The following is a 22,858-nucleotide window of genomic DNA, read 5'->3' on the forward strand; positions in this document are numbered from 1 at the left end:
TTGTGGAAGATTGTAGTGCCCTTAAATTCTTGTTCAAATGCCACTTTCTGATTTACACACTCCGAGAAAAATGGCTCACATACTCATTAGTGTGGAACCTAAATAGGGATCCAATCGGTCATGGCCTTTATCAATAAAATATGAAATACTGTATTAATGTTTGAGATATGGTCGAGACAGAAACCAATATATAAACAGTTTCCATTATGATCGCACACAAACAGACTCTTCAGCAGAAGTGGGTCCATGACCTACAATATACTTAACATACCTTTAACCTTTACAAACATGGAGGTTCCACCAACTGTACATTCCTCTGGATATCAGCAACCTGGCATTTAAACCTGGCATTCGGACACAAATTCATCCAAATATTGCCACCCAGCAATTGTGTAAAAATACTGTAATATATATATAAGAAATATGTAAATATGAACATTTTATTGACAATAACAAAATAATTAAATAGAAGAGATTTTGCTGTGTTTTGTACTTAGATCACCTTCAAACCAAGCTTGAAAAAAAAATATCCCAGGATAAAAAACTATTAATACTATAATAAATGAGAAAAAATGGAAACAAGACAAAAGTAATTCGTTCACTTGGCAGTGGGCCACCTCACCTGTGACGGGACATTCTTGGGAGGCTCAATGCGGATGGTGGGGTCCCACTCTCCAGGAGGGAGAACGGTCACCTGATCCAAAAACTCATCAATGCCAGAGAGAAGATCTGTTCGGTCCCGGGCCTTATACGCCACGTCATGGAAAATCTGGGAGTGCAGGAAGACAGAGAAAGGCAGGAAGTGTAACCAGGAACAGAACCATTTCAGATCATTTGTAAAACTTCAACACTGCTGTGTTAAGTATTCTCTGTGTACAGTATTTAATGGAATTGTCGTCACTGTTGGACAAATACGGCAGCCTTACCAGAGAAGAAAAAATGTTGAAGGTTAAATGAGATAAAAAAAAATGCTGTGCGATCGTTGCACTGCACTAATCTTATTGTCAGCAGCAGTGAGCACCACACTGTTTACTGAACTCTGTGTAACTGACATATGGTTCATTATAATTAGAATAAAGTCTCACCTCATCAGTCATCAGAGTAGCCATGGAGCGGCCAATCTCATGATACTGAGGACCTTTTCCATACGGACCCAGCAAGAGAAACAAGAACCTGTCAAACACACACACACAATGACTTTATCACTTTGGCATGTTTACCAGTAGTTAGAGATATACATATCTAACTATCAAATACATATTATGTAAAGATTAAACTGAATAACTATGTTAATATAATCTTATCATTTTTTCTTTTGGCCTCAATCCCACATAGTAGAGCTCTACAATAATCGAATGTGTGCACGTGTGTGTGTGTGTGTGTGTGTGCGTGTGTGTGTGTTACCTGGTCGGGACAGGCACCTCTGTGAGTCCTGTGAGCAATACAGCAGGTGAGAGACGAACAAAGGCTATGATTGGTCGATCCAGGAAGTCCACTTCACCTACCAGCACATTAGAGGCCTCCGCCCCTGGAGGAATCTTCCTCATGAAGTTCATATCCACCTAAAAGAGGGAGGTGAGAAGTCTGTGTGTGTTAGTGAGGGTGTAATACATTACTGTCCAAACGTATCGCGACACAACTAGAGACGTCAGCTTAGCCCACCATGCTCCATGCCAGTTGTCAGCTAGGGGGGTGTAAAAATCCCCAGCATTGGGCTGTAAAGGAGTGTCCTCTGGAGTGATTTATGTGTGTGTTACCTTACTAAGGTCCACAGTGCTGCCATCTTTGCTGTTTGGTTTGGATGATCTGTTTTCACAAGGCCTGCCTGCATCCAGAGAGCCTGAGAGAGAAGAAGCAGACACCAACGGACCTGAGAGAAACAGAGACAGATAGAAAGATAGAGAGAGATGCTATTGAGAGTACTACTACTCTACTCTTTGTTGCAGTTGTTCTAAATAACACGGTAAACTGTGGCCTTCAGAACAGATCGGCACAGACAGAAGTGTAGGAGCACTGGCTGATGGTTCTCTACCTCTGATTTGAGAACAGCTTCACCTTAAATAAAGACATGCACAGTCAAAGAAAGTCAGCATGGCGTCGGTTCTTCAAACTTCATCAAATTGAAAAATCATGCTGAAGGCCAAACACAGTGCAGAAACAAAAGAATAGAGAAGCAGAGACTGATGTGACACAAACTGTAGGCAACCTCAGAACTTCATCCACTGATCTCATCTGTTTCATTCAATTCAGATTCACTTAGACAGCTCTTTACACAACAAACGTTATCACAAAGCAGCTTTACAGAGATCTTGGTCTAAGCCTCTTTCAGCAAGCCAGTGTGACAGTTGCAAGGAAAAACTTTAGAGGAACCAAGACACCAAAGAGGATCCCATCCTCCTCTGGTCCATCTACTGATGTTGTGTATCTTCATTTGTGTATCAAAATACACATAAAGCCACAAAAATCAGATAAAGCCACGTGATCTGGTCTAACCGGCTCTGACTGTAATCTAGGAGTGTATACTGGTCGGTAATTCATCTGCACAGGTCCTATCAACAGCCAGTCTAATTTGGCTTCTATTTTGGCAGTTTCTTATTTTGATTTCACACTCCAATAGGACATATGCAAAGACTGCAGCACCAAGCCAACATCTAGCTCATGAGTAGGGTGGCCTCCAATATGTGCTGTGCTGCTCACCTCCACCTCCACGTCTGAAATCTGTGCAGACCATGCTGACTCTGTCTTTCCACTCAGGACCTCATCCCAAAGCACTTTTTACATTTCTTTTGTTATGGATCAGGGCAAAGCTGTTGTACTTCCATGTTTAAATTGCATCTCCTTTGAGGTCGAAGTCATGTAGATAGTATTGAAAGTAGACTCTCCACTGGCGTTCCACAAGGCTCAGTGCTTGGTCCTCCTCTTTTCTTATTCTACACCTGTTCCCTTGGTGAAGAAATATCCTCTCAGGGGTTCTCTCACCACTAGTATGTTGATGACACTTAACTCCTCAACACTCAAATCCTTTCTTCCCCACCCTCTGGCACCCAGGTTTCAACTTGCAGCTCAGCATGTCTCGCTCACGTCTCATCTTGGATGGCTCAAGCCCAGCAAAACTGAGCTGCTGTACATGCCTGGAACTACTGGACTTCACCATGATCTTTCCATCTCCTTTGAGAAATCATTGGTCACTGCATCTGCAGAAGCATAAAGTTCTGGAGTAGTCGGGGATGTCCAGATTTCTCCTTTACAACAACCGGTGAATTCGACCCAGGTGCTTGTTCAGTCTCTTGTCATCTCAAGACTTGACTACTGCAGCTCCCTTCTGGCTGGTCTTCCTTTGCGCATCACCAGGCCCCTGCAACTGATCCAGAATGCGGCGACATGACTGTACTGTCTCAAAAGTTCAGCCACGTAACTTCTGCTGTTCTGTAACTTGCTGCGTTCTCTACACTGTAGCTGCCCACTTCAGATTCAAAAACCTGACCTGCACCAAGTGTCCTTTGTCTTGACTGTAAAATCCAGTTGTTTTTTTTCTGTCCTGGCACAACCTGGACCTGGAACAAACTCACTCGCTGAAGACCCATCTCTTCCAAGAGTACTTATATCCTTATTAGCCCTTATTAAGGCTTATGATTGATATTGATATTTATATTGATATTCAGGCGAAGTGCTGTGTATCTTAAGTGTTGTGTCTAGGTATCCCCACTGACTTTTGTATTTGGCAGCATCTAGCTTGAGGTATCTTTTGGACTCCAGCCTATACAAATGAGCTAAGTGAACAATGAAGCACTTTTGTAAGTCGCTCTAGATAAGAGTGTCTACTAAATGCCTTAAATGTAAATGTAAAATCAGGAAAAGCAAACATCAAAGGGGAAATGTGAGAGATCCAGTCTCTTTATAATTTGCTATGACTTGAAAAGTTGTGTAGAGTACCCAATGCTTGAGAAACCAGACTGTTTGAATTGAGTAAAACTCTAAAATTTAAATTACTGAACTATTAGAATGTTGAATGCTCTACTAAACAGCAAATGGAAACATTAACATTATTAACATGAGGTACATTTTGAGCCAGTCTTTATCTTTGCCGTACCATAATATACATGACATGAAAATTAACCGTATTATGACTCAAGATGCATTATGAGTTTTGTGCATTTTCTATCACACATACAGACACCCCCACCTAGCTGATGCCTGACTTGGCAAGGTGTAAATGGAATAAATGTGAGGTGATGCCCATGGGCACCTGGGCAGGTTGGCATTCCTCAGATAGCCCTTAGCAGTGTGGGATTAGAGCAGGATTAGGACGGGCAAAATGCATGCCAGAGATACCAACAAGCCTTTATTCAGAGATTAACTCAGGAATGCATACTAACTAAACACGCGCATACACACATATACTAGACCATCAGAATCACACACACACACACACACACACACACACACACACACACACACTCTTAGCCCATCCAAAACTCATACAGTACTCCATGAGATTAATTACAAATTTCTAGCAAATAACAGCTTCCTTAGTCAAAGAGCATGTCCTCTATGCACTGCACTCAAGCTGACACAAGCTAATTAACACATACAGACTTAGAGAGGAGGCTGAGTTCCACAGCTAAAAATATCTCTCTAAAATGCCTAGATAGGAGAAACTTAGTTCACAACATATGTTAAAGGTGCTGTAAAATGGAAAACTGTATTTTCTTTGGCATAGTGGAATACGAGAGTTTAGTACATGGAAGTGACAAACCGTGAACCTCAAACACTGTTGTTCCTCCTTGAGAAGAATATCCAGCAGAAGAAAAACAGAGCTGGAAAATGGGTCAATTCCACAGTCTTGACACATTTTATTCATGCCCCCAAAATGTACATACACCTTGATCACTAAAGAAAGCCCCTGTAAAAGCTGGAGAAACGATAAAACATGATGGCGACTTGGAGAATGTGGTGTTGTTGATACTAAAAAGCAGCTCAACACCTGCAGACTCTGCTAGTTACAGGAATAGGGGTTCCTAAGTGAACCAGGCCTCAATATTCCCTCTGCCAGTGTTCGCAGAAGGGGCGCTTGAATCTGACATGTGACAAAGCAAAAGCAAACAGAATCTATGCTAAGCTAAAAGCCATCTTTTACCAGCTCTTGGTAAACTCTCCAATCTCCACTCCCTCAAAAACAAACTGGACTACCTCAGCTGATCCAAACTGAAGCTAAACACACATTAGAAAGGCTTTTTTTTTACCAGTAAGAATCAAAAAGACCAAACCCAAGGTGGAGTAGGGGCACAGCTAAAAGCTAACCAGCCATTGCACTGAGAGGACAAAATGAGAGGACAGCAACTCTATCCTTTAAGATTCGTGATAGTTTTAACAGTGTTAAAACTATGCTATAATATGTGGCTTTAGTGAGCTTTGCTGGTGCCGTAAACCAGCCAATAAAAGCAAAGCTTACTGTTTTTATTTTTGTCGTTTTTTCCACAAGTTTCATTGTGAGGTAAAATAACAGGGTTGTAAATAGACTTGTTAAGCGTCATCTGAACTTTTTTCGCCTCAAATAAAGTCACACACTTACCATTTATATGGCAAAAAAATCACACATAGAATGACAATATAAGGAAGGTCATTTCTCTCATATTACGTGGGTGTTCTGTTCAGGAATAGACCCTGGAGTTACGATGGGTCACAGCCAAACAGTGCACATGAAGCAGAGACAAAGAGATGACCGCATTAAACCAAAACACCCTGTCTCCTGACATACTGTTAGGTCACACTGACAAATGCTATTTTCCTTCTGTTTATGTTACTGACAGTAAACAGCCCAACAGAAGCATTTATAGTTCCTGTGTAGAGCGCCACAGATATGCTGACTGATAACACTGTATTCCATCACTCCATTACAGTAAACAGGGCAGTTGAGCAGAACACTGTAACCCAGTCTGTCTAGCGTCGTCTAAGGTACGGTCATTACACAGTACATCGTCTCTGCCCTATCAAAGCTTCATATCCGCACCAGCTGCCCTTTCCACTGTGTGAACATTTCATGGCAAATGGACTAATAGAATAGGCCCTAAATTACATGGGGAAAAATTCTGTTACATTAATATGCACTCATCACTTATTCATACAGTTATCCAATCAGCCAATCACGTAGCAGCAGTGCAATATATGAAATCATGCAGATACAGGTCAGGAGCATCAGGTAAAGTTCACATAAAACCTCAGAATGGGGGGAAGGGGGGGTGATCTCCATCCTACCCCTGGTTTGGGTATTTTTTAGAACTGCTGATCTCCTGGGATCAGCCCAACAGTCTAGAGTTTACTCAGAATGGTGTAATAAAGAAAATGCAACCAAGCAGCAGTTCTGCAGACAGAAACACCATGTTGCTGTGAGAGATTCACTGTGAAACAACAAAAAGGCTAACTCAGTAACTCAGATAACCACTCAACCAAGAACAGAAAGCTGAGGCTGTAGTGGGCACAGGCTCACCAAAACTGGACAGCTAAAGACTGGAAAACAATAATCTGGTCACACAGGCAGGGTCAGAATGTGCCACCAACAGCATAAAGCCATGGAACCAACCTGCCTTGTGTCAACAGTCCAGGCTGGTGGAGGAGTATTATTGCTGACCATGTGCATCCCCTCATGGCCATTTATCTTCTAACGGCTACTTCCAGCATGACGATACACCATGTCATATAAACAAAAGTCATCTCAAACTGCTTTCATAACCATGAAAATAAATTCAGCATTCTTCAGCGGCCTTCCCAGCCACTGGCCTTGAATCCAGCCGAACATCTTTGGGATGTGGTAGATCAGATCTCATAGCTTTGTTTCCAACATACAGAATCAATGCCATGAAGAACTGAACTTGTTTTGACAGCAAAAGGAGGCTCTGCCTAGTATTGGTATATTCTTAATAATAAAATGCTTGGTGAATGTGTACTTCCATTTTAGTAATGGGAGGTTTCTGTAAAAAAATGACCATTTGTGTGAGGTGAGTAGTTCCCCTGTGTGAACCCTCTACTTCTACAAGGCTTTTACTTTCTAAATGTAAACATAGTTCTGTTCTAAGCACTCTCTTGGGACAACAGGCCCTGACTGCAAGTGAAAAATGCCAAGTAGGAATAAATAAGTGTAACAGTGGGAATCTCTCACTGTAGTTTCGAAGGGAACGTTTACTGCATCACCAAGTAAACACAGCAGGGCCTGAGGGCCACAGACTCATAAACAGTAATGTACCCACGCACACACACACACACACACACACAAACAGAGTATAGCACATTTATGGAAAAATGAGAGGAGAGGGATACATAGAGCATGGATAAACAAAGTAATGTATGTAATGGTTGGATGCTTGCATGCCAGATTAGGTGGACAAATGGAACAATGGGTGGATGATGGAAGGATGGATGGAACAATATGTGGATGAAGAATAGATGGATGGCTGGATGGATGGTAGGTTGGATGGACAAATGGAACAATGTGTGAATGATGTAGAGCATGCGAATAGGTAGCATGCAGGTCATATATGCAGGGCATGCAAGAAGGTCAAAGGAAAAAGCCAATGAGGCAGAAAAATGAATGAATTGGATGAGTCGACCAATGGACATATGTATGGACAGAAAAAAGTGGCAAAGGAAATGCTTAATCACATGGCCAGAATGGAGAAGTGATGATTTGAATGGACAGATGAATCAATGCTGATGAAAGAGTGATAGCAGCATGCTGGCAGGTGCTCTCGTGTCTCTGTTCTGGCCATCACTCACACTGGCGAGGCTACACAGATATTTGCCTTCACAAGCTGTGAAGTCCAGTGTGTCTTCCTCAGCAGAAATTCCCTCTGTTTCCTCGTCTTCCGCCGGAGGCGACACCACGACCGAGGGGATGTCCAGGTGGACCGGAGATCTGTGGGCTGAACCGGAGCGTCGAGAGGATGGTGGGGTGTTCTGGGGGGAGGGGCTGGGGGAATGGCCGTGGGCGGGACCAGGAAGGAGGTGGTTCAGGAGCATGGAGACGCGGGACTCGCGTCTCTGTGACAGGTTTGAAATGGAGCCACCCAGTTTAAGAAGGGAATTGCGGGAGGCAGACAACCCCTCACCTATGGGATGAAAGAAGAGAGGGAAGGTAGGAAGGAGGTAGAGAGAGAGGCAGGAGGATGAATAAAAGGAATGGATCAGGGAACTGAGAATTGATCTATCCACGCTGAATTCTTTTAAAGGTACTGTTGCTAGGTTGCACGAGCCTTACAGAATGCTGGCAAAAAATCCCATTCACCCCAATGAGCGTTTTCACTTATTTATACAGGCCAAGGAAGCATATTGTGTGCAACAGCAGCAGCTTTGGCCGTGTTGCTTTTATTGGCTGGTTTACAGATCACAGTAGCCGCATTAAATAGTACAGTATACACCCAGCATAGCTTAGCTCAGCACTGTCGCAAGAGCAAATTATTCTTTGCAATTATTACTGCTAATTACAAAATGATCCGGATGATGTTCCTGTCCTCTCAGTGTTGTGTGTGGTTAGCGAGCTGAAGAGATTATATCCAGTTGGCTGGGTTTTGCTTTGGCTTCACCATCTTGCTACGGATGGGCTAGAGTTAGCTTGAGTTAGAGTTAGCCCTCAACTTTGGTGGAAACTTGCAGCAGCGCTTCCTCTGGTCGGCACTTCTCCCTTTTCTGTTCGGCCTAGCTTTATTTTTTAGCCTTTTTAGCTTTGCTAAAATATTTCCTGAAGTAGCTGTTGTGATGAGCCCCAAAAGGCTTTCACTAGTGGGCTGGGTTTATGTAAAGTCTGGGGGCACACATATAATAGTCAAGACTGAGGTTTACAGTTAGTCACTTTCATGTACTAAACTCTCATTATTCAACTAATCTAGACTAGTCAAGACCACCTTTAACTTAGCAAAGGTGTTAGTAACATGAAAACAGCAAATGGTACACCTTTTTAATGCATATTTTGGCATATTTGACTAAATTGTTCCATGAAAGTTCATGGAAAATGCTAATATGAGATGGAAATGTTATGACTTGGTTACATCTGCAGTATATATACTGTATAAATGAATATAAGAGCTATGGACTGATCTGAAAAGAAGCTATTAACATTAAAACTTACAACTTAGACTTACAAATGTGACATAAAGTGTTTTAAGTCTCTTGTACAGAATTGGTATTCCTAGGCTGTTTACACCTGGCACTAACATGCGTTTCATACCTGGATAGTATCTGGATCTATTTTGGCCATATTCTACCGGTAAATAAGCATGTGCACACACAGAGCGAGAGAGATAGAGAGAGAAAACAATACCCAGGTCACTTATTTGACAGACGCATTTCTGCTTGCCTAACTGAATCCGGGTGAGGAAAACACATTCCGCTTTCACTTCTGGTAAATGTGTCTCTGACCACCTCTGAATGTGGTGTGATATGATCATATTCCGATTACAATCTGTCCTGGGCATGTTTACACCTGACTTTTCATGTGGTAAAAGGAGAAATCTGAATGTGATCTGAACCCATATATGCATTAAATATCTCTATATTATCTATATTAGGTTAAATGGATTATTTGCCAGTGTTCAATAAGGCTTGTTTTTCCTCACAATGGTAGCTACAAAAGAACACATCCCTATAGACAGACACATGGATAGGTCAATTCAGGGAAGTCCGTAGGGATTCAGAGTCATGCAGACGACTAGCAGTGTTATGAAGAAGTGTGTTGTTGTGTTTCTGAGTATGGGAAGCAGAGATGGCCTACAGACAGCAAGACAGAAAAAGACTGCAATGTCTCTCCTGGGTATAGAAAGTATGCCATGCAGGGAAAGGGGCCAAAAGACTGGCTTCTTTCTATATCAAACAAAATCCTCATAACCAGTCGCATACATGCTGATCACATCATTTTGGGTAAAGAGACAAAGGAATCTCATTGGCTGGGATGCTGATAAAACAGAGAGATACATGTGTTAGTCATAATTGAAAAAATAAAATGCCCCTACTGCCCCATTAATTACAGCTTGCTAATCATAATCAGAGCAATTACATAAATGAAATGTTCATTTTAGAAGAACACACCATGCACAGACAGTCAGACAGAAATGATCTTAATCATATTAAGCATAAGCTAATTGAAAGTTATGCTAATCTGAACTGCACTTGAACCATGCACTGTAGAGAATCAAGTCAGCCCCAAGCTAATCACTCCACCAATCCACCTCAAAGCTTTTCAGTGCAGGCAAACAGCAGAGAAGGCATCAGTACAGAGCAGCTCTATCCGCACCCACAGGGGACGCCGGCATCGACTAGCCTAAGCTTTCCCACTGGCACACACTCGACTTACTTTTTAAGGCCTGAGTGGTACAGCCACGTTACTGTGAGCAATCACAGCTGAGGTCATGAGACTCCACGTTATCCCAGCTACTGCCCATACACTCTCTTAAAGACTTGGGAATATAAAATAATAAGCAATTAAAGGGATGATTCAATTAAATGAAAGCATGGTCTAAGAGAACAGAATGCAGTGGGTGGTCTGGATGAAGAAGCAATAGAATGGGAGAATAGATATTGTAGATATTTCTAGATAAAGTGATTGTGGTTGGGTTAACCCTTTCACAAGTGTGGTCCAACCAATGGAATTTGCCACGTTTTGGCATGGTCCCACCCGTGCAATTGGAAGGTTCATAACAGGGCCGGACCAAGCCTTCACAGGGCCCTAAGCAGATTTTCTTTTGGGGCCCCCCATACCACCACCTCAGCACCACATGCTTCCATAGGCTACACTGTGTGTGTGTAACATGCACACTATCATTAGCATTATTTGTAATTAGCTTACATCATACTGGCTCTCACAGCAGGAATTGATTAACCATGTATTGCTGTGCCAACTATAAAAAAATTATAATATAAAAATTGTTACCCGTGTAATACCATTTCATTTTATTATTCATTGTTATTTTTAAAATATAATTTTTTATCATGATATCTTGATGCTAGTAGGGGCCGCCTTGTGGAATTGGGGCCCTAAGCGGCGATGTAATTCGAGTATGCCTTGGGTCGGCTCTGGTTCAGAACATTTCACTTCGAACATGACGCACCAATCAGATCTAAGTCAACTGTCTTATCTAGTCTGTCTTTTTCCCCCAGCCAACAGTGTGTCGATAAAACACTGCCAAAACAGAGTGACACTGGTAATCAGTGTAAATCTGCGCAAATTTCCCAGTCAAACTGGCTGCACACTGTTACCCTGCTTGTTAAAGCCTGTCTGTGCGTTCCACCTTAAATGGTGCAGAAGTTACAGGCACCAGAAGTTCAGCTTAATGCTGCTAGATAAGCGTATGGCAAACGTTCTGTGCCTTTAACTCTTTACAATGATATTTTAAAAGACTTCAAATCAGTCAGTTCCAGTGACTGAAAGCATGGAAGTCGTGAACAACCCCCACTTTGGTTCTGCAGATGACTCACCTGTGAAAGGGTTAAACGGCCCATTTTCTACAGTTCACTACATAGTACTCTTCCCCTGGAGACCACTTTCCTCAGAATAAAACACATACATTTATAACTCAGCTTTTAAGATTACATCTTCACTGACTCTGTGGACTTGAGATGTGAGAGTAATACTATACAATTAGAACAGCATTAAATAGTCCCTTTAATTATACTGCATCATGCATTTCCATGGCTGTGGACGCACTAGACAAGGTGCTATTATAAAACCGCATCTGTTCTCTGGTGTTGTTTTACACTTCAAGATTAAAACGCTGGGCGAGGCAGGGGGTGCGGAGAGGGTTCTCACCACTGCGCTCCAGCAAGAGCGGGTCGGAGTGTTTCTTGCCTATATCAGCCAGTGAACGCACGGCCAACGGGAAGCGGTTGCTCAGCTTCTTCTCGTTCTGGTGGTGATGACGCTTTAGCACCGCCTCCCGCACCTTCAGCCTCAAAGAGTCCTCCAATTGACCGGACGCCACCATACTGTCTATTACCATATCTACACAGATAGAGAGGAGAGAGAGAGGAGATATGATGACAAAACAAGCCCGATACTTATCCTCATTGAATCTCAGATTTATTTAGCGCTTTCAGAGCCCCTTATGAAAAAGCTGTGATTTGAAAAGCCCAGATGCGGCGCACTCACGCACCTGCGATGTCCTCTATGGAGTCGGCTCTCATGTCCAGAAGCACAGTGCCATTCAGAATGCAGCTGCGCAGCTCAAACAGGCTGTGCAGGGAGAGAGTGGCAACATAAGGCTTACTCCACCTCTCTCCACCATCCTCCACATCCTCCTCAAACTTCAGCCATCTACAGAGAGAGACATAGAGAAAGAGAGAAAGAGAGAGAGAGAGAGAGAGAGAGAGAGAGAGAGAGAGAGAGAGAGAGAGAGAGAATAAGGAAGTATACAGTTAATCCACAAGTTATTTCAACTCAAATAAATGAAGTCTGTTGTTGGGAAAACTGGATATTCCCACAAATTCCTCAAATGTTTTGAGTTAGGTGAACCCTTGTGGTCATTTTGTACATTCAGATGGGATCTTTGAGTTCAATCAAGAATCAAGAATGGTAGAACTTTACTTGAATGGGCCATTGTAGATGCCCTGTAGATGCTCACGTGACTATCAAACTAACATTTAACTGAATATGTATTAAATACAACTGAACACTATGTTCAATGTAAATAACCATCTATTGAATGTAACCCTAAACTTAACCCCAACCCCAACCTTAACCTTACCCTTGGATCAACCCTAAATCCTAACTCAACCAATACGTGCTGTGGTGTTCATGTTTGAGCTACCGCAGGATTATTGGCTCAAGGTTTGGAAGAAAGTTCATACGGACCCCCGAAAAAATAAAGCAAAAATGCATGGTTGAGTTATGGCAGAGTTAACTCAGCTGTTTTAATAGAAAAGTAATGTAGAAACATCTGTTTTTAACAAGAGTTCATGTGTTTTTAACAACAAACTACTGAGGAGTTCGAAAACAATTCATTTGAGGCGTAAACTTAATTTATTAGTGTAGACAGGGAGAGCCAGAGAGAAAGAGAGCGAGAGCCAGAGAGAAAGAGAGCGAGAGCCAGAGAGAAAGAGAGCCAGAGCAAGACAGCGAGAGACAGTGAGAGCAAGAGCCAATGAAAGCGAGAGAAAAAGAGAGCGAGAGCCAGAGAGAAAGAGAGCCAGAGCACGGCAGCGAGAGACAGTGAGAGCGAGAGCCCATGAAAGCGAGAGAGAAAGAGAGTGAGGACCAGTGAGAAAGAGAGTGAGAGCCAGACAGCGAGAGACAGTGAGAGCGAGAGCCCATGAAAGCGAGAGAGAAAGAGAGTGAGGACCAGTGAGAAAGAGAGTGAGAGCCAGACAGCGAGAGACAGTGAGAGCGAGAGCCCATGAAAGCGAGAGAGAAAGAGAGTGAGGACCAGTGAGAAAGAGAGTGAGAGCCAGACAGCGAGAGACAGTGAGAGCGAGAGCCCATGAAAGCGAGAGAGAAAGAGAGTGAGGACCAGTGAGAAAGAGAGTGAGAGCCAGACAGCGAGAGACAGTGAGAGCGAGAGCCCATGAAAGCGAGAGAGAAAGAGAGTGAGGACCAGTGAGAAAGACAGCGAGAGCAAGACAGCGAGAGACAGTGAGAGCGAGAGCCAATGAAAGCGAGAGAAAAAGAGAGCGAGAGTCAGAGAGAAAGAGAGCCAGAGCACGGCAGCGAGAGACAGTGAGAGCGAGAGCCAATGAAAGCGAGAGAGAAAGAGAGTGAGAGCCAGAGAAAAAGGGAGCGAGAGCAAGACAGCGAGAGACAGTGAGAGCGAGAGCCAATGAAAGCGAGAGAGAAAGAGAGTGAGAGCCAGAGAAAAAGGGAGCGAGAGCAAGACAGCGAGAGACAGTGAGAGCGAGAGCCCATGAAAGTGAGAGAGAAAGAGAGTGAGGACCAGTGAGAAAGAGAGAGAGAGAGAGAGAGAGAGAGAGAGAGAGAGAGAGAGAGATTAAAACTAATCTTTATGTTAGAGGGCACTATTATAACCTCCACAGAAAGCTTTAGTAAGTCCACATAATTTAACCATGCATCCGTCACGTCTTGTTCAGTACGATGATCTTGCTTTAAGTGTGAAATCAATGTGTTCTCACCCAGAAGAGCACACAGAGAGAACGAGAGAGAGAGAGAGAGTTTCTAAATTTTCTGATCTTTCTCTAATAGGTGCAATTTGCCATAGACTGCACTCTGCAACCTCTAAGCTCTAAGCTGTGAGAGTACAGTGAATTATGTGTGTATGGTCTGTGTGTGTGTGTGTGTGTGTGTGTGTGTGTACATGTGTGTGTGCTAGCAGTGTAATGAATGGCCTGAATGATAGATAAAGAAAATGTTCTATTCCAGAGTCTGGTTCAGCCATCACAATCAGACACAGGTAAGCTCTCTCTCTCACACACACACACAAGCCTCTCAGTGCAGACACCTAAGTCATGGAAATAGTAACAGTGGCAGTACACAAGGCTGTTTAGTACCCCATCCCAGTTTTCTGCAGGCAGAGAGAAAACATCAGTCTTATGACTCACCATTGTACTGCAGGTGCAGTCTACACTCCGCCAAAACACCACACTCAGCCTAAAGCACTCTTCTGTCCTGCCCAAGAGAGTGGTGCCCAGCTGGGCGCTATCTTCACTACAACAGCAATGTTCACCCAGGCCTGAGACTGCCTCAGACAGCAGAGAACACCTTCGATTGTTAGCTGGAGTTTGGTGATGAGGACAATGAGAACATACGCACACAGAAAGGTGGGCAGCCACCTCAGTGTCCAGGGAGAGGTTGTGATGCTTTAAGGCCTTGGTTGTCCCTTCAATGTGTAATTAAGCAGTTCTTGTGCACAAGAAACTTCAGTCCACACCAGGAGTGATTCGAACGCACAACGTTACAAGTTGCACATCGTCGCTAAGGCCCAAAAGAAGGAGAAGAAACAGTATGGCTGCTTACCGCAGACAATCATTTTGAGACGTTTCCATTAGCAAAATAACCCCAAAACACACTAATAACAGACTTACAGTGGTTCTGGGTTTGATGTTCGTCTTCTTCTAAGTGCATATAATTAAGAATACCTTTGTGTGTGTGTGTGTGTGGTAAATGAAGGTCCATTAACAAAAGCATCTGAAGCTGCTGAAATAGCTAAAAGCATATGCTACACTCCTTATAAATAAAGGTGCTACAAAGGGTTTTTGAGCAATACCGCAGAAGAACCCCTATAGGGTTCCATGAAGAATCGTTTTTGTAAAAAAAAAAAAAAGTAGGTGTGATGAGAGTGTGAAGATCCCTTATACTGGTGAAGAATATAAAGCCTTAAAAGCCTTTAAAAGGTTATTTGCATTCACTAATCTCCTTTACAATGTGTTTCTTCTATGGCCGCAAAGGACCCTCTGTAGCACCTGTGTTTGCCTCTGTGAATGTAGGCCCAAAGCTCTTCAGCTAATTAACCCATGCACTGTGCTGACTGGACACCGAGAGGACCCAAAGAGGACAGCAACACTGTCTCTGTTAAGACTCAGGAATAATAACAAAAATATGTTTGTTTGAATTTGTCTTTCTAAGCTATTCTTGGCTAGGCTGTGCTATGTGGCTACTGTTAGCCTTCTTCGTGCCCTAAACCCAACCTGGAGCATAGCAATGATTTTCACAAGCCCTCCATAAAAGGAAAAACCCCTGTGTTTTATATAACAGGGTGGTAAACAGGCTTGTAAAGCCACATCTGAGCATTTTTACCAACCAACCTAGTCACATACCATACTCTAAATTACAAATAATAAATGCATCCTCTGGTACCTTTGAAAGACAATAGAGAAACTGAAATAAACGTATAATAAGACAGTGATACCCCACCTTGTCCCTAACTCCCTAATACAAACCAAAAATATTGAAAATGAGCACCATCATTCCAGAGAACACAGTTCCACTGCTCCACAGCTCAATGCTGAAGGGCATTATACCCTCTCTAGCCCACACCTGGCATTAGGCAAGGTGCTAATAGGTATATGTTTATCTGTTCCAGAGAGTCCTATTCAAGTGCAATACTTCTCTATGGGGACTAGACAGGCTGTGTGTGTATTTGCACATCTGTGTCAGCAATAGGTGCATGCTAAACGTCATATCCCTGCTGTCTCTCATAGTGTTGACCCTTCCTGTAAGTGAACTAATTGGCCGGATGGATGATGATGAGGCTGGCAGTGAGCTGAGGTTGGCCTTTGCACACTGTCAATTAGCCTGGGCTATCAAAGCAATACACACCGGGCAGTCTCTCTCCACTCAGTGTTTCCGTGGCGAACAGACAGTTCATCCAGTTCGGTGAAAAGCTCATGAGGAACATGCTCCACATCACCGTCCTCAGTACCCAGAATGCACTGCACCCGCTGAGACGGTGTGTCTACAGGGAAAAAGCAGAGAGACATGAGTGTGGATGTGTGTTTTCGTTTGTGTGTGTGTGTGTATGTATGTATGTGTGAATGTCCTGTGTGACTCATTTTGTCTTATTCAAGGCCCTGGCTACCTCCAGAGACTCTCCAGGTTTTCCATTAACAGACTCTTTCACAGGTTTCTCACTCTCTCTCACACACACTGACTTGAGCTCAACCCAAGTCTGCTAGTCTGGAAGGTGCTAACAAAAAAGGAAAACGGCAGGTTTTCTGAACACCACCATTGTCTAGAAGTGGATTTTGATGAAGGAACTATGGGTCAAATGTTAGATTTAACACAGCTAATCTGAGGCTGAACCGGTATGATGTTTGAATCCAGAATCCAGTTCAAAATCTTAATAAGCTTTCACCTTTTAGCTTTTTTTAGCTTTTAGCTATAATTCCACTAAAAAAAGGATGTGTTTTCAACAAGCAATGAACCAATAAGCCAGCTGTAAGCCTGTAGAAAAGAACATCCTTCACAGTCAACATCAATTATAGTACAGCTTTGGCAACAAAGGTGGCTTACTCTAGTCATATCAATAAAGCAGGTTTGATTCGACTTATTTTCAGTACCTGTTAGGGCTGTTAACTGATACAAAGAAACTCATGAGATCTGGGACTGGTATCTTAAGAAACGTACTGAGAAATTCATAAGAATGGGCCTCATCAACTGTTCCTAACCCATTAACACAGGAAGGCTAATTACACACTAAAGTGTGTTACTCAGTAACTACAGGGACCTCAAACTGTACAAACTGGACAGGCTATTCTTTGGTAACAGAAGTTTGTAATAACACTTTCAGCCTGCAGACGGGACATTGGCTTTTTAAGGGGTTAAACGGAAATCTCTTAAAACCCACTTATTCAGTTTTCACCAAGATCCTGACATTCATCAGTGTTTTTCTTATGTAGGATTTGTTAAATTTACATGTACAATGGGATCCATCATTATAAGAGCAGAGCTGAGAAGCATTCTGCATTGTAAAGTTCCTGGGAACACGTTTTAATATTGATTAATTTGTAAAATACTAAACTTGGGTGTTAAGTAAAGCAGAAATACAATAAAACACACATCAAAAATCACCAAAGTTTACTCATTCAGACCTTTCTGAGAACAATCTGGGCATGGTCTTAATGTGAGGCTGTCGTAAAGTTTAGAAAATATTTAAGAAAATTAAAAAAAAATGCTGATTAAGAGAAAAAACTAAGAAAGTTTTACGAAGAGTTTAGAAGGATAACAATTTACTTAAGCATAAAGTTAAGAAAAAAGCACATCCAAGAAGAAGAGTGAAGTGGACTGATTTGCATTTACCATTAAAGCATTTAGCAGACGCTGTTCTCCAGAGCGACTTACAAAAGTGCTTCGCTGTTTACTCAGAGAAATACCCTTAGCTAGTTTGTATTGGCTAGGATCCAAAGATACTTCTAAGCTTAAATACTACTAAACACAAAAGTCAGTATGGAGACCACAATACTCAACACTACACTTCGTCCAAGTACTCTCGGAAGAGGTGGGTCTTTAGTCTGCGTTTGAAGACAGCGAACGAACCTCTGGATGTTAACATTGTTAGATGAATTCAGTTATTATTATAAATGAATAAAACAGTAATAGAAATTAATGAGGTGAGGTAGTAATTAGAATTATAGTAATTATGTTACCATTAGAGAACAATGTGTAAGATACTTGTACTCACTTGTGGTGTTTCGCCACTTAATTTAGATCACAATAACACAGTTTATGGTGGTTTTTCTACAGATGATAACTGTGTTACTTCATTTGCAGTCCAGGTGATGGTGTGATTTAGCTATCAGCTATGTAACTATCAAAGCCTGATGCAGTTTCCCTTTACACCTCTAGAACCCACATATGAGCCTAATTCCAAGTCTTTACTCTTCTAACTACATAACTTGCAAGGTAGTTACTTAAAGACAGTTGTAGCTATTTATCATTAAGTCTTAAAGAGTTAGTATCCAGGGCCAGTCTGTTGTGAAAGACTGCGTGCAGATGAGATTTACCATAAGTGGGAGATTCTCTCTCTCCGGCCTCCTGGTCAGAGTCTCTCTCTTTGTTTCTCTTGCGGTGGTGCCTGTGTCCTCGGTGTCTGTGTCTGCGTCTGCTTTCCTTCCCCAGAGGGACATGGACCCCTACATAGACAGCCCTGTGGCCTGGGAGAGAGAGAGCATAGTCAGAGCTATAGCCAAGTTTTCCACACTGTGCATTAAAGCAATGATCAGGTGTTCTTTACACTGCTTCATGCTGCATTTGAACTTACACCTCCAGCCCAAGTTTCCCAACTTTTACAATCAAGCCACCGTGGTGGAATAAACAGGTTTTTTTGGAAAACATGCTAAATACTGAAGGTGTGCTGGGCAATATGATATTATCTTATGGTATTGTGATAAATTCTGTTATCGTTTTCAAGCATATCAAAGATACTGTAAGCTGCAGGTTTCATTTCAAACAGTGTAATTAGACTGGTTTAATTAGATGAAGAGCAGCAGATGTTGAATGAAAATAACTCGATTCAGTACGGGAAAGGATCTGAATCGTAGTTTTTAATCTGTCGCTACTAATGTATTTAATCTTTGATTATTTAATCTATTTATGATAAATATTGTTTATTGCAAAGAAAGTCTTTAAATATCATGATATAGGATTACCATATCGCCTGATATATATATATATATATATATATATATATATATATATATATATATATATAGCCCTAACTGAAGTCCAATCCAGTAACATCAAAACACAAACTTCACTAAAACACATTGACAAGCATTGGTAGAGCCACCTTATTATATCACTTGGTTAGCGGTAGCTTTTAGCCTAGCACAGATGTCTGACCTGTCTGAGCTCCCCTTTGACTGCATCCAGTCACACTGGGGTCAACTCATCCCAAATATATTAGATGGAGCTCCATCACTCCAAAGAACTCCAGCACACCCGAGTGGACCACATTCCAGTTAAACTTTTAGAGAATTACATACTATTTCAAAAGACTAAGCTAAGACTGATCTGACAATCATCTATCAGTGCTACATGAGGAATCCAATATATCCAAAGTATGTTCCAGTCTATCATTGTTAGCATTGTCTGAGATTAGCACTGTAAGACCACTAATACCAGTTGGTAATGCATTATTTTGCGCATCCAAACGTCTAAAAAACAGAGTTGTACGTATGTATGACTGATTTAATGAGACGGAAATAGATAGAAGTGCTAATAAACTGTATAAGACTCCTGATTTTACTACTGTTGATGTGTGGCGCTGCCTTCTTGGGTTTTGATCTATGGGTTGTTGAGGCTCTCTGACTTTCTGAGTAGGAAATCTGACTTTCTGGGGCATTCCAGTTAAAATGTCCTACTTGGAACTTAGAAATGTCAACATCCCAGTTCAAATGGAACGCAGCATTATCCCCCTCTAACCTATGCTCTGAAACTGGGCCCGGTGGCCTTAAGGTCATGTGTGGCAGCTCCAGAGAGTCCTGTTCTACTAGCAGTGCTTTTCTACAGAGATTATACAAGCTGTGTATGAGTGCAATGGGTGCACCTTAAAAACACCTACAAGAGGTTTTCCTTGTATGTAAAGAACCATTTAACCAAACAGAGTAAACCTTTAAGCATTCAATGGGTAAAGTGCATTGCAGTTCCAGCGACAGGGAGGAGTTTCATTTAGGAATTTCTGTTGCTGTGTTAAAATTACAGTCAGGTGTTCCTCACACTGTATCTCACAGTGTCCTCTAAACAAGCCTTCCATTCTGAAACAACAGCAGTATTCTTCCCCAAGCATTTTCTCTCTAGCTCTATCCTTTGCAAATACTGTTTGTGCTCTGACTGAACATTTCCTGTACTCATATCAAACCTAACATGTTCAACATCTCAGAAATAATAATGATGACCCTTTCAGCAGAGTGCCTCTCTGTATAATCTGACCCTGGGATTCTTCTCTTTTATCTTCGTTTTGAATATGTCCTTTGCTAAATCCTGATTACACTGTGGGATCTGACAGAGGGAGAGGTGTAGTTATCCTCACAGATGATCTCACAGCAGGTGATCCATTAATTTTCCACACAGGTGGAGTCTGTCAGCAAACTGTGTGACTTGTTGAGGTAATACATTTCAATAGAGCTAATTTAGGTTTGGAGATATGAATAATGAATAATGTAATAATGGATTCATGACGAGGTGCTGAAAGCTTTGATCAATAGTCTTGCAAATACAGAATGTAAAATGGTAAAAAGGGCTTTGAGGAACTGAAATATATTATCACAGTATAATATCTGTGTAACAAACAGGTTAAATGCATTTATGAATACAGTGCACTAATAATCTGCATTAATAAATAATCACTGTCATGCAAAAACATTTTTTCTATAAGGTGAATTTGGCAGTTTTTTATAATGTGTAATGACTCATGAATTATAATGCGTAATCATGAATTAATCAATGAAAATGTTAAAGAAATAACTTCATTAACAGCTTAAAAGCTTTATACATTCACTTCCATTAAAGCTAAGAAGATGATTTCCCTCTCCTATACAAGGTTTATCGTATATACGTTGTTGGGGGACAGTGACAGAATGGTACTTCATCAGTGCTCCTCTGAGACTGTCACTATAACTCTGTTACTACAGATTGGAGATCTGATTGCTTGTTATTGCTTCCATCACTGTCAGCAGAAGCTGTCCAGATAGTCTGCCCCTTAAAAGTCCCTAAAGCAAGTAGACCCCTGCCGAATCCTGTTTTCTGCTCCAATATGAATTCATATCATATCCCCTAGATATTGAGGCTTGTGTACATAGTACCTCAGTGTGCTAAATATGACCTATTTGTCTGTTCTGGTTTGTCTGCCAAAGGTTTAGTTTTGGGTTCAGTACATAAATCCTTCATAATTACTGCAGATTAAAGAGTGGGCCAAGCAAACAAGTAAATATGCACCAAAAGACACTGAATACAGGAAACACCCACAGAAAACACAGACAGATGGACAAGGATTGATAGCTTAAAGAAGAATGGATGGCTGGATGGATGGAGGAAATAAATTGACAAATGGATGAATCAATGGAAAGATAGACAGATGAATTGATGGATAAATGAATGGAATGGTTTGGGGTATAGATTGGTTGGAAAGATCTTTGGATGGATTCTAATAGATCTAATAGATGGATGGATTTATGACTATATGAATGAATGGAGTACTGGGTGGACTGAAGGATGATAAATAGGTGGGCTAATAGATGGATGAATTCATAGCTATATGAATGGATGGGGTACTGGGTGGATTGATGGATAGATCATTGGATGGTTGGATAAATGGGCAGACTAATGGACAGATATTTGGATGGGTGGATTGATGGCTATGTGAATGGACGGTGTACTGTTCGGATTGATGGATATTTGAATGGATCAACTGCTGGGTGAATTGATGCAGAAATGTATGGATCGATTATTGGGTGAATTGATAAGCATATGTTTGGATGGACGCATGGATAAATGGATGGCTTACTGTGTGGATGGATGGATAAATGGGTGGACTGACAGGACGACTGATTGGTGGAAGGAAAACATACATGAACATGGACATACTTACTCTCTAGTTCTTCTTTCTCAAAGTTGGTGTGTGTAGCTGAGCTGGTCTTGCCATGGTCAACAATAGCCTCTTCACTGTTATTCTAGGACACATACAGAGTTAGAGAGAGAGAGAGTTAGTATCACACTGAAATATTCTTCAGATATCACAAAGTAATAGACAGTTCAGTTCAGACACCTCTGTAGACCCCAACTGCAGACTCTACCTGCCAAAATTCAGAAAGTCTTTACTGGAGTTACTGGATACTTTAACCAAATTGATGTTCTACCAGTAGCAGTCATACTGACTGGGCCTTTCCTCTAACCTACTAAGACACAAACACAGCCATGCACTTAAAGACACCCCTCCACAGACACAGTTATAAAGAAAACACCCACGCCAACACACATATTCATTCAGTAATGTAGGGCAGAGTGAATAATTGATGCTGCATGCACTTTGGAGTGGGTAAAGGTGATGGTGCTATTGCTCTGATAGAGGTACTATACCTTCAGCAACTGCACTTTCAAACATACACATATAGACTCATAAAGCTAGAGAAGTCTTTATATAGAATTAATGCCTTACAATTCTTCCCATCCTTTACTTTTAAGTTACGTTAATTGTTTTATTTTTGTATTTGTTCCTATTTTGTTCATTCCACAGAATATTTAGCCTGATTTACCTTACTGATTTACTCACACATTTACATTTTCGACATAATGTCTAAAGGTGATATAGGCTTTTAATCTGGCAGTTGCTCCAAATGCCTCAAAATGTTTTACACTGACCTTCATTAAAAGTTAAGAAGATTCCCTTCTCCTGTAAAAAACTCTGTGTGACAGCGACAATATGTAAGCAGTTGT

At 41.6% G+C, this 22,858-nt stretch overlaps 1 protein-coding gene across 4 annotated transcripts in view; it reads right to left on the reverse strand.

Moving 5' to 3' along the window:
- The window catches only part of LOC140544271 (sodium bicarbonate cotransporter 3-like), a 64,362-nt gene that overhangs the window by 21,013 nt on the left and 20,491 nt on the right, over positions 1-22,858 (reverse strand). For 3 of the 4 annotated variants that reach the window (XM_072667750.1, XM_072667742.1, XM_072667724.1), the window contains exons 2-11: positions 22,014-22,095; positions 18,430-18,579; positions 16,247-16,382; positions 12,135-12,295; positions 11,792-11,983; positions 7,797-8,102; positions 1,758-1,870; positions 1,405-1,562; positions 1,086-1,173; positions 623-769 (exon numbers count right to left, since the gene is read on the reverse strand). In XM_072667750.1, the coding sequence (XP_072523851.1) occupies positions 623-769; positions 1,086-1,173; positions 1,405-1,562; positions 1,758-1,870; positions 7,797-8,102; positions 11,792-11,983; positions 12,135-12,295; positions 16,247-16,382; positions 18,430-18,579; positions 22,014-22,095 (1,533 nt within the window). The remainder of the gene's footprint in view (positions 1-622; positions 770-1,085; positions 1,174-1,404; positions 1,563-1,757; positions 1,871-7,796; positions 8,103-11,791; positions 11,984-12,134; positions 12,296-16,246; positions 16,383-18,429; positions 18,580-22,013; positions 22,096-22,858) is intronic. The other variant, XM_072667732.1, reaches the window with a different exon arrangement.

The sequence above is a fragment of the Salminus brasiliensis genome, chromosome 2 (assembly GCF_030463535.1).
Source record: "Salminus brasiliensis chromosome 2, fSalBra1.hap2, whole genome shotgun sequence".
Lineage (NCBI taxonomy): Eukaryota > Metazoa > Chordata > Actinopteri > Characiformes > Bryconidae > Salminus > Salminus brasiliensis.